General features: G+C 31.3%; 1 protein-coding gene across 1 annotated transcript in view; it reads left to right on the top strand.

The window, feature by feature from the left end:
- LOC139507598 (FYVE, RhoGEF and PH domain-containing protein 6-like) overlaps nt 1-22,483 on the top strand; it is a gene marked incomplete at its 5' end in the record, with an annotated part of 29,401 nt that extends 6,918 nt beyond the window's left edge. Inside the window, 17 exons of the mRNA XM_071295812.1 lie at nt 1,766-1,922; nt 2,064-2,151; nt 2,366-2,416; nt 3,244-3,302; nt 3,894-3,965; nt 4,241-4,309; nt 4,685-4,768; nt 5,149-5,228; nt 6,089-6,191; nt 6,786-6,803; nt 10,451-10,588; nt 11,434-11,533; nt 11,966-12,126; nt 12,462-12,584; nt 16,565-16,624; nt 17,051-17,148; nt 20,139-22,483. Coding sequence (XP_071151913.1) covers nt 1,766-1,922; nt 2,064-2,151; nt 2,366-2,416; nt 3,244-3,302; nt 3,894-3,965; nt 4,241-4,309; nt 4,685-4,768; nt 5,149-5,228; nt 6,089-6,191; nt 6,786-6,803; nt 10,451-10,588; nt 11,434-11,533; nt 11,966-12,126; nt 12,462-12,584; nt 16,565-16,624; nt 17,051-17,148; nt 20,139-20,175 — 1,498 coding nt within the window. The remainder of the gene's footprint in view (nt 1-1,765; nt 1,923-2,063; nt 2,152-2,365; nt 2,417-3,243; nt 3,303-3,893; nt 3,966-4,240; nt 4,310-4,684; nt 4,769-5,148; nt 5,229-6,088; nt 6,192-6,785; nt 6,804-10,450; nt 10,589-11,433; nt 11,534-11,965; nt 12,127-12,461; nt 12,585-16,564; nt 16,625-17,050; nt 17,149-20,138) is intronic.
- Between the last annotated feature and the right edge of the window lie 2,307 nt (nt 22,484-24,790).

Genomic DNA, 24,790 nt, shown 5'->3' with positions numbered 1-24,790 from the left:
GAGGCATCATAACTTTGTTAAGCGGCTTAGCCTACATAGAAATTTATGAAACTTTGTTGGAAGCTATTTTATAATATTTCAATACCTATCAGTCGTTTACATTTGAATCGAGAATTTATCAAAAATCATGAGGCGACATTGGGGAATTTTACTGAAAATCGAGGGCGACATAAACTTCTCCCTGGAGCTTCTCTAGAGCGAAGTGGGGAGACCTAGAGCAACTTTGTCGCTCACTTCGCCTGGTGTGGTGACCCCTGAAGCCTACATAGAAATTTATGAAACTTTGTTGGAAGCTATTTTATAATATAGAGACATGTTTTGTGATTCTGATAAAACCTATAAACTGTGAAACTGGTTTACAGTAGTAATTTGCTCTGAAATTTCAAATGTTATCACGTTAAAGCTGAATGTGATCTTGTTGCTGAGATTTATAAAATCAGATATGTTCATAAAACACAAGAAAAAATTGTTATTGGTAGGATTATGATATATCATTACATATTTGATCACGTCTTCTTATGCTTACCTGTTTAAGGAGAATGCTGTTCTAGGATCAAAGTAAAGTTCTATACATATGCATTAAAATAGATTATGATCTTAACTTATTGTCGAGCCTGCAACTTTTGTTACAGAAAGCTCGACATAGGGATAGTGATCCGGCGGCGGCGGCGGTGTTAGCTAACTTCTTAAAAGCTTTGTATTTTAGAAGGTGGAAGACCTGGATGCTTCATACTTTGTATATAGATGCCTCATGTTACGAAGTTTCCGTCAGTCACATGTCCAATGTCCTTGACCTCATTTTCATGGTTCAGTGACCACTTGAAAAAAAAAGTTCAAATTTTTTGTAATGTTGAATTCTCTCTTATTATAAGTAATAGGATAACTATATTTGATATGTGCGTACCTTGCAAGGTCCTCATGTCTGTCAGACAGTTTTCACTTGACCTCGACCTCATTTCATGGATCAGTGAACAAGGTTAAGTTTTGGTGGTCAAGTCCATATCTCAGATACTATAAGCAATAAGGCTAGTATATTCGTTGTATGGAAGGACTGTAAGGTGTACATGTCCAACTGGCAGGTGTCATCTGACCTTGACCTCATTTTCATGGTTCAGTGGTTATAGTTAAATTTTTGTGTTTTGGTCTTTTTTTCATACTATATGCAATAGGTCTACTATATTTGTTGTATGGATTGATTGTAAGGTGTACATGTCTAGCGGGCAGATGTCATGTGACCTTGACCTCATTTTCATGGTTCAGTGGTCAAAGTTAAGTTTTTGAGTTTTGGTCTTTTTATCTAATACTGTATGCCATAGGTCAACTATATTTGGTGTATGGAAATATTTTATGATCTTTATGTCAGTAGCGCAGGTTTCTTTTGACCCTGACCTCATTTTCACGGTTCATTGCACAGTGTTAAGTTTTTGGTCTATTTTTCTTAAACTATAAGTAATAGGTCAACTATATATGTTGTATAGAAGCATTGTTAGCTGTACATGTCTGCCTGGCATGGTTCATCTGACCTTGACCTCATTTTCATGGTTCATTGGTCTTTGTTTAGTTATCTTGGTTAATGTTAAGTTTATGAGACAGTTGTAATAAAGCTTTATACTTAGGACTATCTACATAATATCAATGATTAGTATAAAAGGCGAGACATTTCAGCGTGTGCACTCTTGTATACATATATATATGCATTAAAATGGCAAAAACCGAATAGTAAAATATATGACAATAAAATGTGAAAATATGTTTTCCATTTTAGGGAGAATTGTAAGAAAGTAGCTGATATTTTTGTAAAGAAGGGACCATTTTTGAAGATGTATACAGCATATATCACAGACTTTGAAGAAACTAACAGAGTGTTTGATGATGCTATTAAGAAGATTCCTACATTTCAACAAGTTGTCAAAGAATTTGAGGTAAAAATAATAAGGGGATTTAAATATTGTTTAGACTATGATGTCGAAAACCTATTAAAAATTTGATAATGAGAAGCAATATTTCATTTTATTGGTAACTTTATCTACATTAGGTCAACATAGGCTATGTTTTTCTTTCAGATGTCCCCAAGATGTGCTAGTTTGGGAGTGAGGCATTATTTACTAAAACCAATACAGAGAATACCACAGTATAAGCTTTTGTTACAAGGTACACTTATTCACAAAACTTTATTGTGTATACTGATAGAAACATTCTGTTTGTTTATCTTTTTCACTAAAAAATAAATTAATGGAAATATAACAAAGGATCATAGAGTTAATTTTGATACACATTTTTTTTTTTTCAAGAAATAATTTGAAAATGATAATTACTTGATATGAAGTTTAATAAAACAAATAGAAAATGTATTTTCCAATTGTAGATTATCTAAAACATCTATCACCAGAATCAGAAGACTATGAAAACACAAAAAGTAAGTTTGATATTAGATCTAGCATACCTCAGCATATAGGTAAATGTCTATGGCATTAAAAAAAATTACCCTTTGTGTTTGCACTTACTACATGAATCTAAGAATGGAAATGGGGATTATATCAAAGAGACAACAACCCGACCAAAAATCAGATCTCAGGGGGCCACTTCCATGCTTAATTGATAGGGGTTGGTGCAGGGGTTCTGTTACTCCACCTTTTTCATATGATCTAGATTTTTAAAATGTATACCTTTTCATATATGGTGTAGGTCAAAATTTTAAACTTTTCCCATATTGTTTGAGTTTAGTGTTGTGTGTAATGTAAAAGTTAAATACCAAATTGCCAAAAGAGAGAAAATTGGTTGATAAAAACACAGCTGGAAACACCAACAAATATAACAGACGAAGTTATTGGAACTTTATTGACCTTATCATATATTTCTGATAGCTTTTCCAAAACAAATATATAGGTATACCCTGGTACATGGCAAAGGAGGATCCTGGGGTGGGGGGGGGGCTTGTCTCCCCCCTTTTATGAGAAAAATTTGGTTGATTATATAATGAATCACTGAAGAATGACTGGAGTGGACCCTCCTTAGATCAGTCAACAGGCCCTCTTATATACAAAGTTCCGGATCTGCTACTGCATGGCAATGAGACAGTATGGTAACCACACTTATCCTCTCCTTTCAATCTTTATCAATGAAATAAAGTTACATAAAAAATCACAATAAATATAAATAAAGAAATAAGTAGAGGTTGCAGCCATTTGTACAAAATATGTATCATTCTATAAAATGAAATGGTATTTTTTTTTTCTATTGTAGTTGCATTGCATATAGTGAGTGAAGTTGCTGATCATGCAAACAGCAGTATGAGACAAGGGGTAGGTTTTATTATTGACATCTTATCTCAATAGTAAACTTACAGCTTCATTTTCTTTCTGCAAGTATATGGGTAATGGGTTGAAAATAGATTCTCATTTTAGGCTTTTTCTTTCTATATACTTGTTGGAAAAGAAATGAAAAATAACCTGAGTTATCCCCCATTTCCCATTGAAAATATCACATAAAACAGAGGAATTACATGTTATATCTTTTATTTGAAAAAAAATCAAATTCATCAGAAATGTTCAGTCTTTTTAATGATATAATACAGATATAATGTATATTGATATGAAGCAAATTTAAATGGATATAACTTTATAAATTCGGTTAAAACGTTTCATAGACTATACAGTTAAAACTATAAATGGCATCATACAAAAAAAAGTAAAAACACAAAAATACTGAACTCCGAGGAAAATTCAAAAAGGAAAATCAAAAATCAAAAGGCAAAATCAAAAGTCCAAGTACATCAAACGAATGGATAACAAAAGATTGTTTTCAAATAGAAATAAACAGATCTATACAAAAAGTACATAGAAAAGAAATCAGATAAGATATATCTTGTTGATAAAAAAAACCTTTCATTTCAGGACCAAGTTCAAAAAATGTTAGAAATACAGAAAAGTTTAGAGGGACAGTTTGAAGTAATCAAGCCTGGAAGGGTAAGTTTTTTTGTTATATAGATATTGTTGAAGGTGGAAAGTATAAACATATATCGTAATCTGAGTATTTTTAAATGGTTTTTGGGTACAACTTTTATTTTAAATCTTGTCCATAAGTGGAAAAAGCATTCTGTGTTGATCTATAAATATACAATTTATTGTAAAAATTAACATAAAAATTGAGTGAAATTTTAACAATAATTGGCTGTTTCAACTCTTTATGTTATTTATTTAGTTACAGTAACTTTACTCATGTTCCTTTTAATCTACATCAGGATTTAATCAAGAAAGGAGAACTGATGAAATTGTCCAGAAAAGAAATGCAACCAAGGATGTTCTTTTTGGTAAGTTATCCAAAGTATTATGTGAGAATTAATTTTCTTGGCCTTTTCATACATGTATATGTCTATGTTAATAGAAAATTGTCAGATTTCAAATTTTGGTTGTGGGCATCATTGGAAGATTGATCAATGTAGTTTTGAAATATATAAAAATTATCTGGTATATATTTCAACAGCAACCAAATAACAAACAAAAAATGAATTCTTCGCAAAATTGTATGGTTTATTAATGTCAAGTATCTTTCAATAACAAACCAATTCAAATAATTGATAGAATATATAGTTATGAATATTTTATAAGATTTAAAAATTCGATAAAAGTTAAGATTTCATTTATGAAAGCATTACATTATCTGTAATCACTATCTATATTTTCAGTTTAATGATGTGCTGTTATACACTACACCAACACCGACTGGAGGATACAGACTGAACAATGTATTAACGTTGAGTGGTATGAAGGTACTTATCAATATAGATACTTTATTTTAAGTAATTTTAGGGAAAAAAATGATAATATGAGTATTATTGAAATATGTTGATTTGTTTTGAATACAAAATTGTGGCAATGTTAACTTATGTGTGAATAATGGGCAAGTTAGGCAACCTCTCTAATGGCTACTTCTCAAGCTTTTGAAATGTTGCTTTATGATATGAACAGCCTCTAGTAAAGTACAAATATTTTTCTTCCTTAAGCATGTGACAGTGTATCAACCAATCAATGAAATAAAAAGTTTGAAAGTAAGGAATATTTATTAAAGCTTAAATTCAACTTATTTGTTCAGTCTGGAGATGCTCTGAAAAAACAACATTGAATTTTATGCCACACATAATCTTTTCAGATAACTTTACCAGCCTCAAAAGAATACAACACAGAATTTAACATTGTTACAGTACAAAGATCATTCACAGTAGAAGCTAGGTAAGGGAAGTAAAAAGATGAGAACATACTTTAATACAAGAAAGAAGAAAACTAATCACTGTAGACCAAATCACTGCCTTCATTGAGGAGCAAAATCTGTACATTTAATATAAGCTGTTAAAGTTCATGGGATAACAATATGTGAAACAATTAGTTTGATTGAATGTGACTGGATTTTTCATACAGATGTCCTAGTTAATTTTTTTATTAAAATATTCATTATAAAATATTTACAAGAGATTCACATTTTAATTAACTTTTTTTGCCCAAAATCCCAGCCCAAAATTCAATACCATTGCAAAAACAGTCCACAAAACATTACATAGACAATTAAAGACAGAGCATTGCCCTCAGACTAAGAATGTTGCAGAAAAATTGTTGAAATAATTCAATCTGCCTGATGATGTTGAGCTGGTTTAAGTTTCGCTAGAATTAGTTCAAGATTACCTTCTTTTCACACAATAACAGTTGAACAATCAATCTGCATTTTTTGCAAATATTAGCACATCTAGTTTTTATGTTGACTAAAACATATGCCTCTTTGAAACATATATATACTATTTTATTGAAAAGAATTTTTTGTTTAAAGCACATGAATGCACTGATTTATTTGTGTAATCAGTAGGTTGATTTGTTAATAATTGAACTACACATACTATAATTTTAAGATTTGGATCTATATCATTTTAATTTTGAAGCAAGTGAAAGAAGAATAACTGTAAAGTGTCAATATTTATTTATATTTTTGGGGAAAGCTGTGTTTCAAGATGAAAGTTGGCAGCAGTTCAATACATTTGTTTATTTAATAATGTGACAGTAACAAACTGTTTGATGGTGCATTCTTTATTTATTTATACTAGTTCTGAAAAAGATAGAGATGAATGGGTTACGTCCTTGAAGAATACTATAGATGATTACACTCAGAGGAAAAATACATTTGAAACTGTCAGAGCTGGTAACCAGGTAGGTAGAAATTTACATCATGATTTCATTTTGAATAGGTCAAAAAGTTAAATAAATTGAAGCCATTAAATCTGAAAATCTGAAACATGTCCAAGCAAATTTACAGTGTACTTAAAAAGCTTCATGGGATAACATGCATTTTCACTTAAATAGCAAATGCTGTGCACTTATGGGAATTTAATTGTCTCATGATTCCCTATAGATTGTTTAAACAAATCTTTATGAAATATTTTCACAAGGATTGTTCATTCATTCACATGTATTTAATATACAAACAGTTTACACTCTCATTGATATGTCGATGTGTGTATAATGTGCTCCGAGCATGGCTGTGTTTTCCCTCTCCTGAAAATCACAAAAAAAACTTTTTTTTTCAACAGAAAACAAGACTGAACAAAATCGGATAAGTTACAATTATTTAGTTTTTAGTTTCCAATTGTATATCATTTCAAATTAATGATCTGATTGAACTATGGCAAAGGTAAATTAATTGTGAAAATTATATGAGATTACAATGAAGTTTAGTTTGAAATTCATAATTTTTTGGTTAATAATTCATTTATATATAAGATTCAAAATTTTGTTTTTGAACAGATGGAACAAATATATGAAGTATGTAAACAAAAGTATGCTTATTTACATGTAAACAAACTCTGTATCCTGGCTTAGAAGTATTCCTCACCTAGATTTATACCTAAAAACATTGCTTTTTAGTTCACCTGACAAAGACCATATATGCTATTGCTATATTCATTTCTTTAAACATTCATCATACATTCAACATTCTTATCTATGAAAGTTTCACCCATCATTTAAAAGCTAGCGATTGAAGAAAATATTTACTACCATAGAAGTATTTTCTATGGATCTTTTCTTGCTAATTAGTAACAAGAAATGCTATAATCATGCTATGGTATTATGGCTATACATTAAACCATTTTCATCGCATCAACTTATGTAATTGCATAAAAACAGTTATATAACCAAGAGCTTATATATAATGAGACTTGTTTTGTTCTAGGTGAAAACAAATGATCAGGTATTCTTGTCAGATGCTGATTGGGTAGTCTGTGTCACATGATGTAGTGTATTTAAACATGGCAACCTACTTTCCTATGTTAGGTTTTCTTCACCCTGTTTGTTCCACTTGTAAAAATATAGCCTAATAAAGGTGTTGGCATAATGAGCACATTCCAGGATATGTCTGTTTTTAATGGACAAATGATTGCACCTTGTAAAAATCAAAATATGAAGATGTCATTAGAATAGTTCCGACACTCTTTTTGTGTTCAACAAGTTAACCTGCTACTTGTTTCTTTCTATGTCTATTGCACCCATCACTTCATTCTTATAACAACTACAACAGTTTTCACAGTAGTGATAAAGTATGAGCCACTTAGAACTAGGACATGTTTCTTTGATCTGTCTGTCTATGTTTTCTGTAACTGTATTACCAGGATAACCAAATTATCTTCTTTGATTCACCTATATTAAGCTGTTCAATCACTATGTTCAGGTTATTATTATATCACAGCTGTGGGACATTAGCAGACATTATCAGCAATGTCACAATGTCTTAAGAAAAGTTTTCAGTTCTGTGCACACTTGCCAACAAGTTTCATGTTGGGACTCTTGGTTGATATTTTATGATATCAAATTATAGAAAATCTGACGATCTTTATGTATCAGACATGTGTTTAGAAATGTGACATCAAATTCATTCTGAAATTGCTGATGTAGTGAAAATAGTCCGTTTTTAAATCAGCTTGTCTTTTAGACTTCATTGTAACTAGAACACACCTGCAAAATCGTTGGCATTTAGAGCTTGGTTGAAAGTAAGAAAACTGTTGTAGGGTGAATTTTTGTAAAAGATTTAATGATTGGAGAATTTCAGAAAAGGTATCAAAAGTCAGTTGATTTTTCTAAAAGAAAGTGTACATTTTACCGTCATACACCAAAAATTACTGTTAACATCATTTGGCACAACTTTTTCAGTTATTCGTCATAAAGGTACCCCCCATTACGCTCTCATGAAAACTATGTGTTAAACCGTCCTAAACAGAAGTTTAATTAGTCTATTACTTAAAAGTCCAACTGATGACGGAAACAAAATCCGAAAACAAAGCCTTCATTATCGTTTTTCTCCCAAAATAACCCAAACATATAATCATAAGCAAGGCTGACAAATGCGACTATGCATAGTACCTATAGGACACAAAGGCATATAATGATTAATTTATTAAGGAAGGAAGGAAGAGAAGCAACACACAAAATGAGGTCTTCTCTTTTAATAGTATAGATACTGGTACTTATAAATATATCTTTCCTTCAAAACATACATTTTGCAATATGTTGCTAGACAATATAACTTTGTTTGCCCATTAAAGGTTGAAGAAATATATTGTCCATCTGTTGGCATTGATCTTGTGTCATTGTCCACTGATAGACACTTTTAACGGTTTTATAAAAACGTTAAAAAGATGCAGTTCTCAATCGATATATTTTCTCTTCCTTATTGTTTTATTTTGAACAATCATTGCTTGCTAGAGAACAGTTTTACACAAGAAGTATTTCTTTTGATCACATTTGGTACACATGAATATGTTTGAAAAAGTTCTTCTTATTTGATTTCTATGAACTCCTGTGAAATAACTTAATCAACAAACCTTCATACCAACATGATGGCTAAATATGGTATTGGTGTTTCTACTATGTGATACAAGATGTTTCTTCCTCATTCCCTCAGTATAGACAGGAAATGCAAAATATAAATTTTTGCTTTTGCTTGTATTGTGTGTTGTCAGGGTAAAATGGTATATAATTTTGAAACCTAGTTATATTAGATGATGAGGTTTTGGGAAATATATATATATATGGTTATGGGATTCTAAAGTAAAGTATAACTTTTTTTTAAAAGAGTACAAGTGAGGTAATTGATATGTTTCCAACAGAGAGAGCTTTTTGATCTTGATCAATCATTTAGCTTATTTTGTCACATCTGATTAGTTAATCACCCAATTTTCAACAAAAAATTATTAATTCATACAAAAATTATCATTTATCAGTCACATATTAACATTTTTTTAAACAATTTTCATATTCTATAGTCCAATTTCGATATTGTGAAATTTGGGTTTTGTCATTTAAGAGTTGTAGTCCTTGATAGATTGGAAAATATCATTTATGTAGTTTCCATGCAACAAGTCATGACCTGTTCAAACAAAGCTTTTCAAATTTTATTATGTTATGTTTATCAAATTCTATATGTTATGTTACCAAATTTTAATATGTTATGATACTGATGACAAAATGCAGGTCAAAAACATAAAAGATTTTCACTTTTGCAGTCTTTGATTAATTAATTTTGGTTAAGAGCACTGTATGATGTTTTGGTGCAATTAGTTGAAAACCATTCAACCTTCTCTTTTGAAATTTTGATATATACTTACTGATAATAAAAAGGGAAGGATCATACCCGTAGCCAGGGGGGGTTTGCCCCCCCCCCCCCCCCCCTTGAAATCAAATAAGCACTGTTAAAGTCAACGTTTTTTTCAAATTGTGACTGTTAAAGTCAAGTTCATGAGTCCAACGACAGGTTGATGGTTCATTCAAAATATTCCGGCTTACTTTACTAACAAATCTGGCTTCAACAATATAGCCATGTGTGCATTACGTTTTTACACTATCAATCAATCAATCAATCATAAAGGAGGTAAAATTCCAATTTGACTATTTTCACTTGTGCAGTCTATGAAATATGGCCCATAATTGCATTAACAGTTACACTAATAAATGTAATGAAAACCTGGTTTCCCCTCTGACATTTTGTGATTAATTTGTCTTATTATCACTACCTTAGTGTGTGTGGCATTAAATGATTTATAATGAGTGGCTCTTATAGTTTATATGTAATGGATTCATTATTATATATATGGAATGGATTTTGTGGGTAAAGGTTAACTATGATATTTTCCCGCTGAAATACAAATGTTCCTTAGGCTTATATTGGATAAAGTTTAAACCGTCATCAATTATCAACAAATAAATCTGTGGAAATAGGTATCTTAGTAAATTAGTTAAATCCAAAATAAATGAGAAATACAATCTTATTTATTTATTGATGATGATATTTTTTTAAGAAATAAGGCATTTCGATCTTTAATGTCTAAATTTAGCTGATTTTATTTTATTTGAGCTTTTAATTGAGTTTTAACAAAAGTGTACCTATCAACATACTTATATCAGTTTTTATTTTTCAGTCTTTTTATGACAAAGATTTTGTTCTTGGTTCCAAAGCCCCAATATGGATACCTGATGCTCGTGTAACAATGTGTATGTTATGTACGTGTGAATTCTCTGTAGCATGGAGAAGACATCATTGTCGATCTTGTGGAAGGGTAAGATAATATTTTGATTTTAATACATGGAGATAATGTTTACACTGCAGATACAGGTTTCTTTTGCCTAACAGTAAAGTGTGCCAAAGTAAGTCACAGAAGCTTGATAGTGAAGTTGTTTATAAATATTATATATAAGGAGATGTTGTTATCTTTTTCAAGTTGTGATTGTTATAAGATCCTTAAGAGTTGTGAACTTTAGACATTTTCTGCTGACTTGCATATAATGTACAAAAAATTTTTTTTGTGTTAATCTGTTCTATGACCAGAAAAAAAGTATAAGAATATAATCAAGTTATCAATTATAATGTGCTGATGCAGCTTTAGTTGATCATCAATCAATCAATCCAGCACTTCTTTATGCAATTAATAATTCTTTTGGAATAAGTTTTGTTTCGAGCTTTCATGAAATGATTTAGTAAAATACTTTCAAATTGGTAAGTCTGCAAAAAGTTTCCAGTTTGTATGATGTTAAACTTAGTGTTATATTGAACTATATAACATTCACAACTATGTTTCCAAAATGATGTTAATGTTTTTCACTTCTACGGGTACCCTATAACTAGTTTTGTATGCCCCACCTAGCAGCATTATGTTTTTCAGACTGTGTGTTCCTTCATCCGTCTGTTCATCTTTTTCTTAGTAAGAGTACTTACTAGTTGATTAATTCATATTGAAATGCAGTCTATACTATAATTCAAAGGAGATTTGGGGTATACATCAATAAGGCAAGTAACCCAACAATATGATAGGACAAAATAGTAAATATTGAAATATAACACCAGTAGTTACTGGCAAATCAAATTCTTTGGTTTAAAGTTTTGGATATTTGTTGTATATTTTAGGTGATTTGCTCAACTTGCTCAGATAACAGAGCCCCATTAGAATACCTTAGAAACAAACCAGCTAGAGTTTGTAATGAATGCTTCCACGCACTTAAAACAGGTAAAATATACACAAAATAACTTCCTCTATACCACTTCCTTTTCAATCTTTACATAATAGTATTACAAATGTATTGGTAAAGGAAAGCATTTTCTATGAATAACAGCAATCAGTTCTTTACTTTTAGCATTACCAAGAAGGTCTGAAGCAAAATTCATTTTCCTGTATTTTACTGACGTTTGCAGTCTGAGATTATTTTTTTTAAGACATCTATAACTTTGTAAAACTTTTATGGAATGTTATGAACAGAGGCATTTTTAAGATGAAGAAAATAGGTTTTTTTTTATTGATTAATGACGTAGGCTGTATTTTTTAGGCAACATCACACTTTAACACTGACAGCAATAATCACATGAGACACAGAATTCTGCGCAACCTTTTTCGAATTTTTTTTAATCAAGTTATATCTATGTAATTTTTTACACATGACAGATTTTAATGACAAGGTAGAGACAGGGAATGTTACAGAAGGTATGAGAGAGGACATAGATGGATCAGTACTGAGTCTGAGCAGTATAAAGGAAAGATTTCAACAGATCAGGAGAAGTGCAAGATTTTCTACTAAAGTCAAAAGACCTAAAAGATTGATTGAGGTGATTATATCATAATACTTTTAATTAATTTTACCAATAGTATCCTCTTTATATTCAAGAGATAGCACCTTACCAATTTTTGCTTTAATTTTGTTTTCTATATTAGAGTCACCTTTGTACTTTTTTCATTAATGATAGCAGTCTCACGCTAGACTTATCGTTCTGCAGAACCAGTTACAAATTTTATTGGAATTATTCCCCTGAATTGTAAACAACTTTAACAAACATATCATCATTAAGCAGAGCCTTTTTTGTAAGTTGAAATGATACCAGAAGTTAAAAACTCCTCTAAGTATCAAAAAAATATAATCAGAGGTATTCTTTTCCAATTTCAGGTACATGCAAACAATTTGGATTGTAGTATGAGTGGATACCTGAAAGTTCTAAAAGGAAAGAAATGGAAAAAATTCTGGTTCTTACTTAAAGATAAAGTGTTGTATAAATTCAAGGCTAGTGAGGTAATATTTGTTAAAATGTGTTGACCAATTTTCAATTTTATCATAAGTAGTTGTAATACACACATACCCATACACCATTGTCATAATGGTCTAGATATGGACAAAATGTGCACAGTTTAAACATGAAAAAAACAATTGAGTTATCTTTCTTTTTGTACATAAAGTATTTCAGAATTTGTGTGTGCATTGTTGAATAAGGAACAACAATGTGAAACTAGATTTGCCATTGCAAGTAATAGCGGATGTCATCCTTCCCGCACTGCCACTAAGTGGCAGGTATTTAAAAAAAAGAATAAACAGTGAATGCACATATATGCATGGCTATACATCTTTCTGTAAATTTTCAGTACATTCAGAGGATTTCAAAAAAAATAAACAATTTTTAGCGGTGGCCATTTTGGAAATTCCAAAGTCTAAAGTCTCAATCAGATTTGCCAGACAACAATCACATAAAGTTTCATAAATTTTGGAGCATTTTGAAATTTTTGAAATGTTGCATTCAAAAATTTTCATCAAAGGAGTAGGTCCAGTAAGACCCCTTTTTGGCCCCAAAATATAGCAGTTTTACAAAATTGTTAAAATGTAAACTTTTAGTCATTTATTGGATAGTAGAAAGGTTCTGTTACATAAATATGGGCTCTTTTTGACAATACAATGCACATATATTGAGAACTAGCACCATTAATTCATGCTAAATTACTGAAATCTTCACAATTCCAGCATTTTAGTTAAATTTTAGACGGTTTCCGTGTAAAACGAAAGTGGCCGCATTCGTGTTCATCCAAAATATTGAAATGGAGGTTGTATTTGATGATAATACATAACATATATAAAGATTGAGGATGAACACGGATGCGGCCACTTTCGTTTTTGACAAAAACCATCTGAAAAGTGACATTTTTTCGCATATTTGGTAGATTTCTCATATTTGAGCCTGAATCAGATCGTTTTTATACGACCGCAAAATTTGAAAAATTTTTCGTCGTATATTGCTATCACGTTGGCGTCGGCGTCGTCGTCGTCGTCGTCGTCGTCGTCGTCGTCCGGCGTCCGAATACTTTTAGTTTTCGCACTCTAACTTTAGTAAAAGTGAATGGAAATCTATGAAATTTTAACACAAGGTTTATGACCACAAAAGGAAGGTTGGTATTGATTTTGGGAGTTTTGGTCCCAACATTTTAGGAATTAGGGGCCAAAAAGGGCCCAAATAAGCATTTTCTTGGTTTTCGCACTATAACTTTAGTTTAAGTTAATAGAAATCTATGAAATTTTGACACAAGGTTTATGACCACAAAAGAACGGTTGGGATTGATTTTGGGAGTTTAGGTTTCAACAGTTTAGGAATTAGGGGCCAAAAAAGGGCCCAAATAAGCATTATTCTTGGTTTTCGCACAATAACTTTAGTTTAAGTAAATAGAAATCAATGAAATTTAAACACAATGTTAATGACTACAAAAGGAAGGTTGGTATTGATTTTGGGAGTTAAGGTCCCAACAGTTTAGGAATTAGGGGCCAAAAAGGGACCCAAATAAGCATTTTTCTTGGTTTTCGCACCATAACGTTAGTATAAGTAAATAGAAATCTATGAAATTTAAACACAAGGTTTATGACCATAAAAGGAAGGTTGGTATTGATTTTGGGAGTTTTGGTCCCAACAGAATAAGGGGCCCAAAGGGTCCAAAATTAAACTTTGTTTGATTTCATCAAAATTGAATAATTGGGGTTCTTTGATATGCCGAATCTAACTGTCATGACTGTGTATGTAGATTCTTAACTTTTGGTCCCGTTTTCAAATTGGTCTACATTAAGGTCCAAAGGGTCCAAAATTAAACTTAGTTTGATTTTGACAAAAAATGAATCAGTTAGGTTCTTTGATATGCTGAATCTAAAAATGTACTTAGATTCTTGATTATTGGCCCAGTTTTCAAGTTGGTCCAAATCGGGGTCCAAAATTAAACTTTGTTTGATTTCATCAAAAATTGAATAAATGGGGTTCTTTGATATACCAAATCTAACTGTGTATGTAGATTCTTCATTTTTGGTCCTGTTTTCAAATTGGTCTACACTAAAGTCCAAAGGGTCCAAAATTAAATTTAGTCTGATTTCAACAAAAATTGAAATCTTGGGGTTCTTTGATATGCTGAATCCAAAAATGTACTTAGATTTTTTATTATGGGCCCAGTTTTCAAGTTGGTCCAAATCAGGATCTAAAATTATTATATTAAGTGTTGTGCAATAGCAAGTCTTTTCAATTGCACAGTATTGCGCAATGGCAAGAAATATCTAATTGCACAATATTGTGAAATAGCAAATTTTTTTTTAATTAGAGTTATCTTTCTTTGTCCAGAATAGTAAGCAAGAAATATTTAATTGCAAAATATTGTGCAATAGCAAGATTTTTTTTTAATTGGAGTTATCTTTCTTTGTCCAGAATCAACTTAAATCTTTGTTATATACAATATACAATGTATATTCACTTTTTACTACCAACTGATAAATTATAATAAATAACATTCAGTGATAACAAGCAGTTTTTTTTACATCTTAATATTTTATGATGTATTTAAATGAGTAGTTATTGTTGCAAACTCCATTAGAAATTTTAATTGAGATTAGTTTTGGAATAAGGGAAAGGGGGATGTGATTAAAAAAATTGGGTTCAATTTTTCTCATTTGAAATTTCATAAATAAAAAAGAAAATTTCTTCAAACATTTTTATGCCCCACCTACGATAGTAGAGGGGCATTATGTTTTCTGGTCTGTCCGTCCGTCCGTCCGTCCGTCTGACCGTTCGTTCGTCCGTCCGTTCGTCCGTCCGTCTGTCCCGCTTCAGGTTAAAGTTTTTGGTCAAGGTAGTTTTTGATGAAGTTTAAGTCCAATCGACTTCAAACTTAGTACACATGTCCCCTATGATATGATCTTTCTAATTTTAATGCCAAATTAGAGTTTTTACCCCAATTTCACGGTCCACTGAACATGGAAAATGATAGTGCGAGTGGGGCATTCGTGTACTGAGGACACATTCTTGTTTTGAGAGGATTAATATTCAACAGCATAGTGAATTGCTCTAAGAGAAAACAAAAATTTTAAGTTCATTAGAACACATTCATTCTGTGTCAGAAACCTATGCTGTGTCAACTATTTAATCACAATCCAAATTTAGAGCTGAATCCAGCTTGAATGTTGTGTCCATACTTGCCCCAACCGTTCAGGGTTCAACCTCTGCGGTCGTATAAAGCTACGCCCTGCGGAGCATCTGGTTAATGACTAAATAAGTTGAAATCTTTCACATAAATTAATTGCATCATATGAAATAGACACTTAAGTGTTTAAAAAGTGGTCAAAATCTTTCGTCAGATGAAACTGAAATTTGAGGCCAAAATCGGTCCTTACCGGACCTACTCCTTTTAGAGTGTGATTTACCCTGTATATTTGGATATTATCATGTGTGTCTTATTTTCGATTATTTCCCTAAAAACATTTTACCATTAGTGAATAGTTGACAGTTCTTTTAAAGGCATTGTACAAGACCATGCAATAAAAATGATAACACAGGGAAGACTTTTAAGTGCCCCATCTATAAAAGTCAAAACAGCAAAAATAACATGATAGCCTGTATATTTTTCCAAACCTATTACATATCAATTTTAATGATAATAAAGCATATAAAAAGTCTAATAAAGATTTGTGAGATAAAGTGACAATCAAATCTAGCTTATTGACTTATATAACATACATATATAGAGTTATTCATGAAGATTATCATAAACCTACACAACCAAAATTGAATGAAAAGTTCCATTTTTTTAACTACATACTTTTCAGATTTTCTAAGTGAATTTTATGAATTTTAAATTTAAATCGAGGACTTCCCTAACATAACTAAAGCTAACCCAACACACAATATACATGACGTTTGTGATTCTGACACAGAAATATTTCTTTATACAATGAAGTATAATATTAATGTGATTTTACAGGACGTAGCTGCCAAAGAATCCATGGCTGTTATTGGTTATGAAGTTATTAAAGTTTCGGAGGTAAGAAAATCAACTTTTAAATCTGTGTAAAAAACCTTCTTTATAAAAAGGGCCTATGCTTAGTAGAGAAGCAGTTAATACTTGTATGGAAGTTTGATTGGATTGATGTCAAAACCATCTGAAAAGTTAAGCTTGCTTCTCTAACAGTAAGGAAGGTTAAGGGAGCTACCATTTGATTTTTATGGGAGGCTAGGATGAAATTTGAAAAAAATAGGCAGGACAGGAGTTTTGAGTAAAAACATAATAATCAAATGGTAGCTCCCTTAAACGAAGGAGATGGGACAGCATCCAAACAGCATTATTTTATTTTAAATGTGATATGAATTTATGTTTTATAATAAGCACTATAACTGCTTTTTATTAACATTTTTTGAATATTTTTATCAATAAATGCACGTTTCAAAAAAGTATTTATTTAAATTTCAGAATTTTGAAGGTGTTGCAGCCAATCTTGTATTCCAATTAAGCCATAAGAATCAGTCACCATCTGTGTTCCAAACAGATAATGCATCTTCTACAGACAGGTATGTAGGGAGACAATTGGTGACTCATTTTTAGCTCACCTGGCCCGAAGGGCCAAGTGAGCTTTTCCCATCACTTTGCGTCCGGCGTCCGGCGTCCGTCGTCTGTCGTCCGTCGTCCGTCGTCGTTAACTTTTACAAAAATCTTCTCCTCTGAAACTACTGGGCCAAATTGAACCAAACTTGGCCACAATCATCATTGGGGTATCTAATTTAAAAAATGTGTGGCGTGACCCGGTCAACCAACCAAGATGGCCGCCACGGCTAAAAATAGAACATAGGGGTAAAATGCAGTTTTTGGCTTATAACTCAAAAACCAAAGCATTTAGAGGAAATCTGACATGGGGTAAATATGTTTATCAGGTCAAGATCTATCTGCCCTGAAATTTTCAGATGAATCGGTCAACCTGTTGTTGGGTTGCTGCCCCTGAATTGGTAATTTTGAGGAAATTTTTGCCGTTTTTAGTTATTATCTTGAATATTATTATAGATAGAGATAAACTGTAAACAGGAATAATGTTCAGCAAAGTTAGATTTACAAATAAGTCAACATGACCGAAATGGTCAGTTGACCCCTTAAGGAGTTATTGCCCTTTATAGTCAATTTTTAACCATTTTTCATAAATCTAAGTAATCTTTTACAAAAATCTTCTCCTCTGAAACTAATGGGCCAAATTAATCCAAAGTTGGCCACAATCATCTTTGGGGTATCTAGTTTAAAAAATGTGTGGCGTGACCCGGTCAACCAACCAAGATGGCCGCCACGGCTAAAAATAGAACATAGGGGTAAAATGCAGTTTTTGGCTTATAACTCAAAAACCAAAACATTTAGAGGAAATCTGACATGGAGTAAAAATGTTTATCAGGTCAAGATCTATCTGCCCTGAAATTCTAAGATGAATCGGTCAACCTGTTGTTGGGTTGCTGCCCCTGAATTGGTAATTTTGAGGAAATTTTTGCCGTTTTTAGTTATTATCTTGAATATTATTATAGATAGAGATAAACTGTAAACAGGAATAATGTTCAGCAAAGTTAGATTTACAAATAAGTCAGCATGACCGAAATGGTCAGTTGACCCCTTAAGGAGTTATTGCCCTTTATAGTCAATTTTTAACCATTTTTCATAAATCTAAGTAATCTTTTACAAAAATCTTCTCCTCTGAAACTACTGGGCCAAATTAATTCAAACTTGGCCACAATCATCTTTGAGGTACCTTGTTTGAAAAATGTGTCCGATGACCTGGCCATCCAACCAAGATGGCCGCCACGGCTAAAAATAGAACATAGGGGTAAAATGCAGTTTTTGGCTTATAACTCAAAAACCAAAACATTTAGAGGAAATCTGACATGGAGTAAAAATGTTTATCAGGTCAAGATCTATCTGCCCTGAAATTTTAAGATGAATCGGTCAACCTGTTGTTGGGTTGCTGCCCCTGAATTGGTAATTTTGAGGAAATTTTGCTGTTTTTTGTTTATTATCTTGAATATTATTATAGATAGAGATAAACTGTAAACAGCAATAATGTTCATCAAAGTAAGATTTACAAATAAGTCAACATGACCGAAATGGTCAGTTGACCCCTTTAGGAGTTATTGCCCTTTATAGTCAATTTTTAACCATTTTTCGTAAATCTTAGTTATCTTTTACACAAATCTTCTCCTCTGAAACTACTGGGCCAAATTAATTCAAACTTGGCCACAATCATCTTTGAGGTACCTTGTTTGAAAAATGTGTCCGATGACCTGGCCATCCAACCAAGATGGCCACCACGGCTAAAAATAGAACAGGGGTAAAATGTAGTTTTTTGCTTATAACTCTGAAACCCAAATCATTTAGAGGAAATCTGACAAGGAGTTAAATTGTTAATCAAGTCAATATATATCTGCCCTGAAATATTCAAATGAATAGGACAACCGGTTGTTGGGTTGCTGCCCTCCAATTGGTAATTTTTAAAGAAATTTTGCTGTTTTTGGTTATTATCTTGAATACTATTATAGACATGATAGATAGCGATAAACTGTAAACAGCGATAATGTTCATCAAAGTAAGATCTACAAATAAGTCCACATGACCTGAATGGTCAATTGACCCCTTAAGGAGTTATTGCCCTTTATAGTCAATTTTAACAATTTTCATTAATTTGGTAAATTTATGTAAATTTTTACCAAATATTTTTCTCTGTTAGTAATGGGCAAAGTTCATTATAGATATAATTGTAAGAAGCAAGAATGTTCAGTAAAGTAAGAACTTCAAACACATCACCATCACCAAAATACAATTTTGTCATGAATCCATTTGTGTCCTTTGTTTAATATGCACATAGACCAAGGTGAGCGACACAGGCTCTTTAGAGCCTCTAGTCATTTAATTTGCAAGAGATGTACATCTTTTAATTGTTTATGATTAAACAAATTGCTGATTATGCAACTCATTTTTTTTCTTAAAAATCAAATTTACACACGACGTATTAATTTCTATAATAATGGTTTTGAAATTGGAAAATCCCATCTAAAAATACTTATTTGTCAATATAGAATCATTTTCATAACCACATGGATAAGTCCAATTCCTGATGCACTCAGGTTATCAATTAACTGGGTCAGAACAGGTAAGCGTTCGTCTGTAATGCCCTATTGTCATTTCTTACTGTCATAAACATTTTAACTGGTGGGTTGCCAAAGGTTCTAAACGCCTAAATCAATAATATGAATATCTAGCAGCGGACTTAACCTTGTGTGTTGATTTAAATGTTGAATACTTAAACTTTCTTTTATTCTTCTTGTGCACCTGCATGTACTTTTCTCCTTTATTCTATATAAATCCCCACTGGAAGGCCTCTGACAGACTGAGTGAGCGTAAATCCCTAATATTGATAGTCGATGACAACAAGTAAAGGTAAATGATTCAGTAATATTACCAACTTGAGTATTGTTGTTGTCCACGCTGTTATGAAAATGATTCTAATGTTTATTCGGTGTTAACTATTTTCCAGATGGATAAAAGCAATGGAAGAAGCAGTTCAAGGTTAAAGAGTTGTCTCCCATGGTGATCAGATTGTGGATATTGTTAAATTCCATATGAAATATCAAGTTTTGACCATCTCATTTAACCCTGTCATAATTTATTTTTGTATTTATTTATTATGTCTATACATTAAAGGTGCCATACATTTTTAGATGAGAATGATAGTTTTATAAATTTTTGGCTTTATTTTAAAATATTATTTACTGAAGTGTTACATCCTGTAAATTTGTTCTTTTCTTTTCTTTGACTTAACTTCTTTTAGAAAGAATTATATCTTAAGAATAATACCTTCTAATAAACACAAGACACAAGTAAAAAGAACTTGTTTGATTTCTGCTGTTAGCAGCTATTTTGTAGTTTAATACAAGGCATTAATGCCATCTATATTTTCTACAAGAATAAGTCAATCCCCCTCTAAGAATCTGTTACGTTAATATAAAATGTTATTTTCTTTTGTTACTTTATTTACAAACAATGGTTGTATTATCGTTTTTGGTAGCCCTCTAATTGGGTTTACTGTTAATGTGCAATTTAATTAAGTTTTTATCACTTAAATGTGATTTTGTTATACATATTATTACTTACATACTTATATCCTGTAATGAATCAAACATTCAGAGATTAGTTATAGAATGGAATTACAAGATACACATTATTATGAATTATTACCACTTATCATTTATTTCTAAATGAGTTCTGAATTGGTATATTATAATAAACAATGCAATACACAAGGTTTTATTCGAGGATTTGTATAATTTTAAATAACACATCATTGAAAATAATATTAAATTTACAATTAATTAGAAACTGTGAAAATATATAACATATATTGAATTTCATAAGAAACAATTTAAACGGTTTCTGGATAAAGTGCAAAAAGTGTTCTTTTTTGCACCCAAAATCTTACAATTATAGCTGATCACAATTTATACTGTATTATGAGTGATTTTTCGTTTGAAGATTATTTTTGTAAGAATGGTTAATATATCAGCTGCTCCTACATATTTGCATTAATCATTGAAAATTTGCTGGTAAAGGGTGCTTTATTTCACTGTTATATGAGCAATAGAATCCATGAAAATAAGTCAATAAATTATAATACTTGCATCATACTATATTTGGCAGCAGAAATCTATTTATATATAATTTCATATAAGATAAAGAGATTATGACCAGCTTTATAACTATATATGGTTTATATCAAAAACCTAAAAATTTCTAAAAATGTATATTTTTATATCATTTATTTCATTACATCAAAACTTGGTTGTTGCCATGGATATTTTAAAGACATAATCAAGAGCTGGTACCTCACATATCTCTGGGAAATAAATATTCAATATTTTGGATTTTCACAATGCTGTCAATCAATCATGGGTTACCCATATTGCTGATATGTGAGACACTTATCATTTTGTTTTGGAGGAAGAAAAACACCCCTTTTTATACAATGTACCAAATGCTCAACAACATGAGACAGTCAGTATATGTCAACTATCATTTTTCTCAATTTTTTCAAAATGCTTTTTGTACATCTCCACATCAAGTTTTTGTATTTATCGATTCTGTCTGATATTTCTATGTTACCTATATATTTTGTGTCTGCAGGCCAGATGCGTTAAAGAATCTGTCTTTATACATGTACTTTTTTCATCACTATTATTCTGATCTTTCTATCTCCACAGCATTGTGTAATCTTTAAATTTCATTGTATCTCCATAGACTTGTGGAATCTGTATATTTCACAAAACAAAGCAAATCTCAGTTTTTTTTACCGCTATTTTTTTTTAGAAATACAGCAAATAGTGTAAGGTTTTTCCTCCAAATTAAAGGTAAACCAGAAGTCTGTATAATTTAACTTGTGACAAAAAGTCTTGGGTGTAGACTGTAGTTGTACATATTGATATGTATCTGTATTCATTTAAAGATGCCATCATATAAATTGATAAAACAACATTTTCCATCATTGTTGTATTGTATATTGAAATATTTTCGCAGTAAACAGCTAAAAAAAAATACAGTTTAAAAGAAGATAAACTTCAATATTGTATATCTATCATTGACTCGATTAATGTATTTCTTTTTTAATTAAGAATCTTACGAGTTTAAGTTTAACAGCCCTGTATGCACCATAATTCTTGTTTTTAGTAGCTTTTACAGCCTTCTATCTATTTTGCACCCATACATTAATTTTGTTGAATTTTGTAAATTGTTACATGGAAATAGTTGCTTTCTTTAAAATTGTACAGTAATATAGACTTTAATTAATTGTTATGTACAAATGATAAGTAAATTTTACCAAATATATAATGACTTTGTGTTGTTTTATTTATAACAATTTTTTCATAACATTTTCGTAGAATTCACTTACATGCAGATAATGGAGTTTACAAATAAAAAGAAAATGGATACAGAGAGGATTTTCAAAATTCATTAGTCAGAGAGAAACTTAAAATGCCCTGTCAAAAAAACAAATATAAAAAAGAAGATGTGGTATGATTGCCAATGAGACAACTATCCACAAAAGACCAAAATGACAGACATTAACAACAAAGACTACAAATCAAACAGACCATACAAAAAAAACTAATGACTAGGCAAGAGGAAACATCAAAATTATTACAAAGTACTAATTTTAAAATATTAAAAGTATGATAGAGATTATAGTCCACACAATTACATCCAAGACCAAGAGTTATGGGAAGCAAAATGGTCAAAAATGAAAAAAGACTACAAAACAGACAAAATCATCTAAGGTAAACTTTGTCAGATGCAGTAACAAGCTTATTTTAAGTTTTAATACTTATATCAAAACTTAAAATGTTATGAATATTATTTAAGAAATGTAAGTACAGAATATTTTGCTACTGAGCTTATTCCCTATTGGGAACTAATGTTCCTCTAGAAGTGGCACAGACTCAATTATAGTTATATGAACTGAACAAAAGATAGCATTTACATTGAGCAGCCATGTTTCTAGACAAACCTTCATCAATTATGTTTGTGACCAGAAGTAGTCTGTTCAGTTTAAATTTTGCCTCCATATCAGTTTTAAGTTTTGGTTTAAGGTAGCTGATTGTCACATGAACTTGAAATTTAGGAAGTGAACTTTAAAAGTACAATGTATATACTAAATTAGGTTTTTTATCCAGAATTTGCACTTTACAGAACATACATATGATGTTGTCTGATTTAGATATGGTTACTATAGACAAATATTCTTGTTGTATTTTAATATTCTCATCGTAGAAATGGTTTCTCAGTTTTTTTAAGAGAGATGCATTACTCAGAGCTGTAGGGCCGAGGAACCTTATATTTTTCCAGCCTAAAACTTGTCAAGGGAGTGAGAAAGACCAGAAAAAAACATGATATATAGATGATTGATTTTCTGCATATAGACCAGGTAAAATATCAGCCACTGGACACAATGTGAAGCATTTTTGTTGGTTCATTTGATGTGTAGAAAATGGGATAATCTGTACTTACTGTGTTATATTCTCTTTAAATATACACCTGTTCAACTTTACACTGCTATTAGCCAAATACTCTAGCAGAAACAAGATGTTAAACAACAATCAATAAATACCAAAAATATTATAGATTACATTATGAATTTTTTTTTAAAATGGTTTTTTGTCGAGCTCAACATAGGGAAAGTAATCGAGCGGCTACAGCGGTGGTGGCAACAGCGTTAGCTAACTTCTCAAAAGCTTTAGAAGGTGGAAGACCTGGATGCTTCATACTCTGTATATGGATGCCTCATGTTAAGAAGTTTCCGTCAGTCAAATGTCCAATGTCCTTGACCTCATTTTCATGGTTCATTTACTACTTGAAAAAAAAGTTAAGATTTGTTGTAATGTTAAATTATCTCTTATTATAAGTAATAGGATAACTATATTTGGAATGTGGGTACCTTGCAAGGTCCTCATGCCTGTCAGACCGTTTTTACTTGACCTCGACCTCATTTCATGGATCAGTGAACAAGGTTAAGTTTTGATGGTCAATTCCATATCTCAGATACTATAAGCAATAGGTCTGGTATATTCGGTGTATGGAAGGACTTTTAAGGTGTGCATGTCCACTGACTGGGAGGTGTCATCTGACCTTGACCTCATTTTCATGGTTCAGTGTTTATAGTTGAGTTTTTGTGATTTTGTTCTGTTTTTCTTATACTGTATGCAATTGGTCAACTATATTTGGTGTATGGAAATATTGTTAGCTGTATATGCCTGCCTGGCATGGTTCATCTGACCTTGACCTCATTTTCATGGTTCATTGATCAATGTTTAGTTTTCTTGGTTAATGTTAAGTTTATGTGACAGTTGTAATAAAGCTTTATATATAGGACTATCAACATAATTTCAATGATTAGTAAAGAAGGCGAAACATTTTAGCGTGTGCACTCTTGTTTTTCAAAGGTAGGGTAAGTTTTTTCGGAGTTTATTTCACACTATGGTCATTTTCAATTTACAGTATCACAGCTTCACATGTGTACATGTACTATAAGGAAATGTATGTAGTAATTTTGAAATTTGCAGTACATTCTTTAACACCAGTTTAATGGATCATCATGCCATATGCAACAAATAGACTGTAATCAACAGTGGGAGCCCATAT

This window comes from Mytilus edulis, unplaced genomic scaffold, assembly GCF_963676685.1.
Source record: "Mytilus edulis unplaced genomic scaffold, xbMytEdul2.2 SCAFFOLD_648, whole genome shotgun sequence".
NCBI lineage: Eukaryota > Metazoa > Mollusca > Bivalvia > Mytilida > Mytilidae > Mytilus > Mytilus edulis.
Note: the sequence above shows the minus strand (reverse complement) of the source record. Positions and strands in the feature narration are given on the sequence as shown.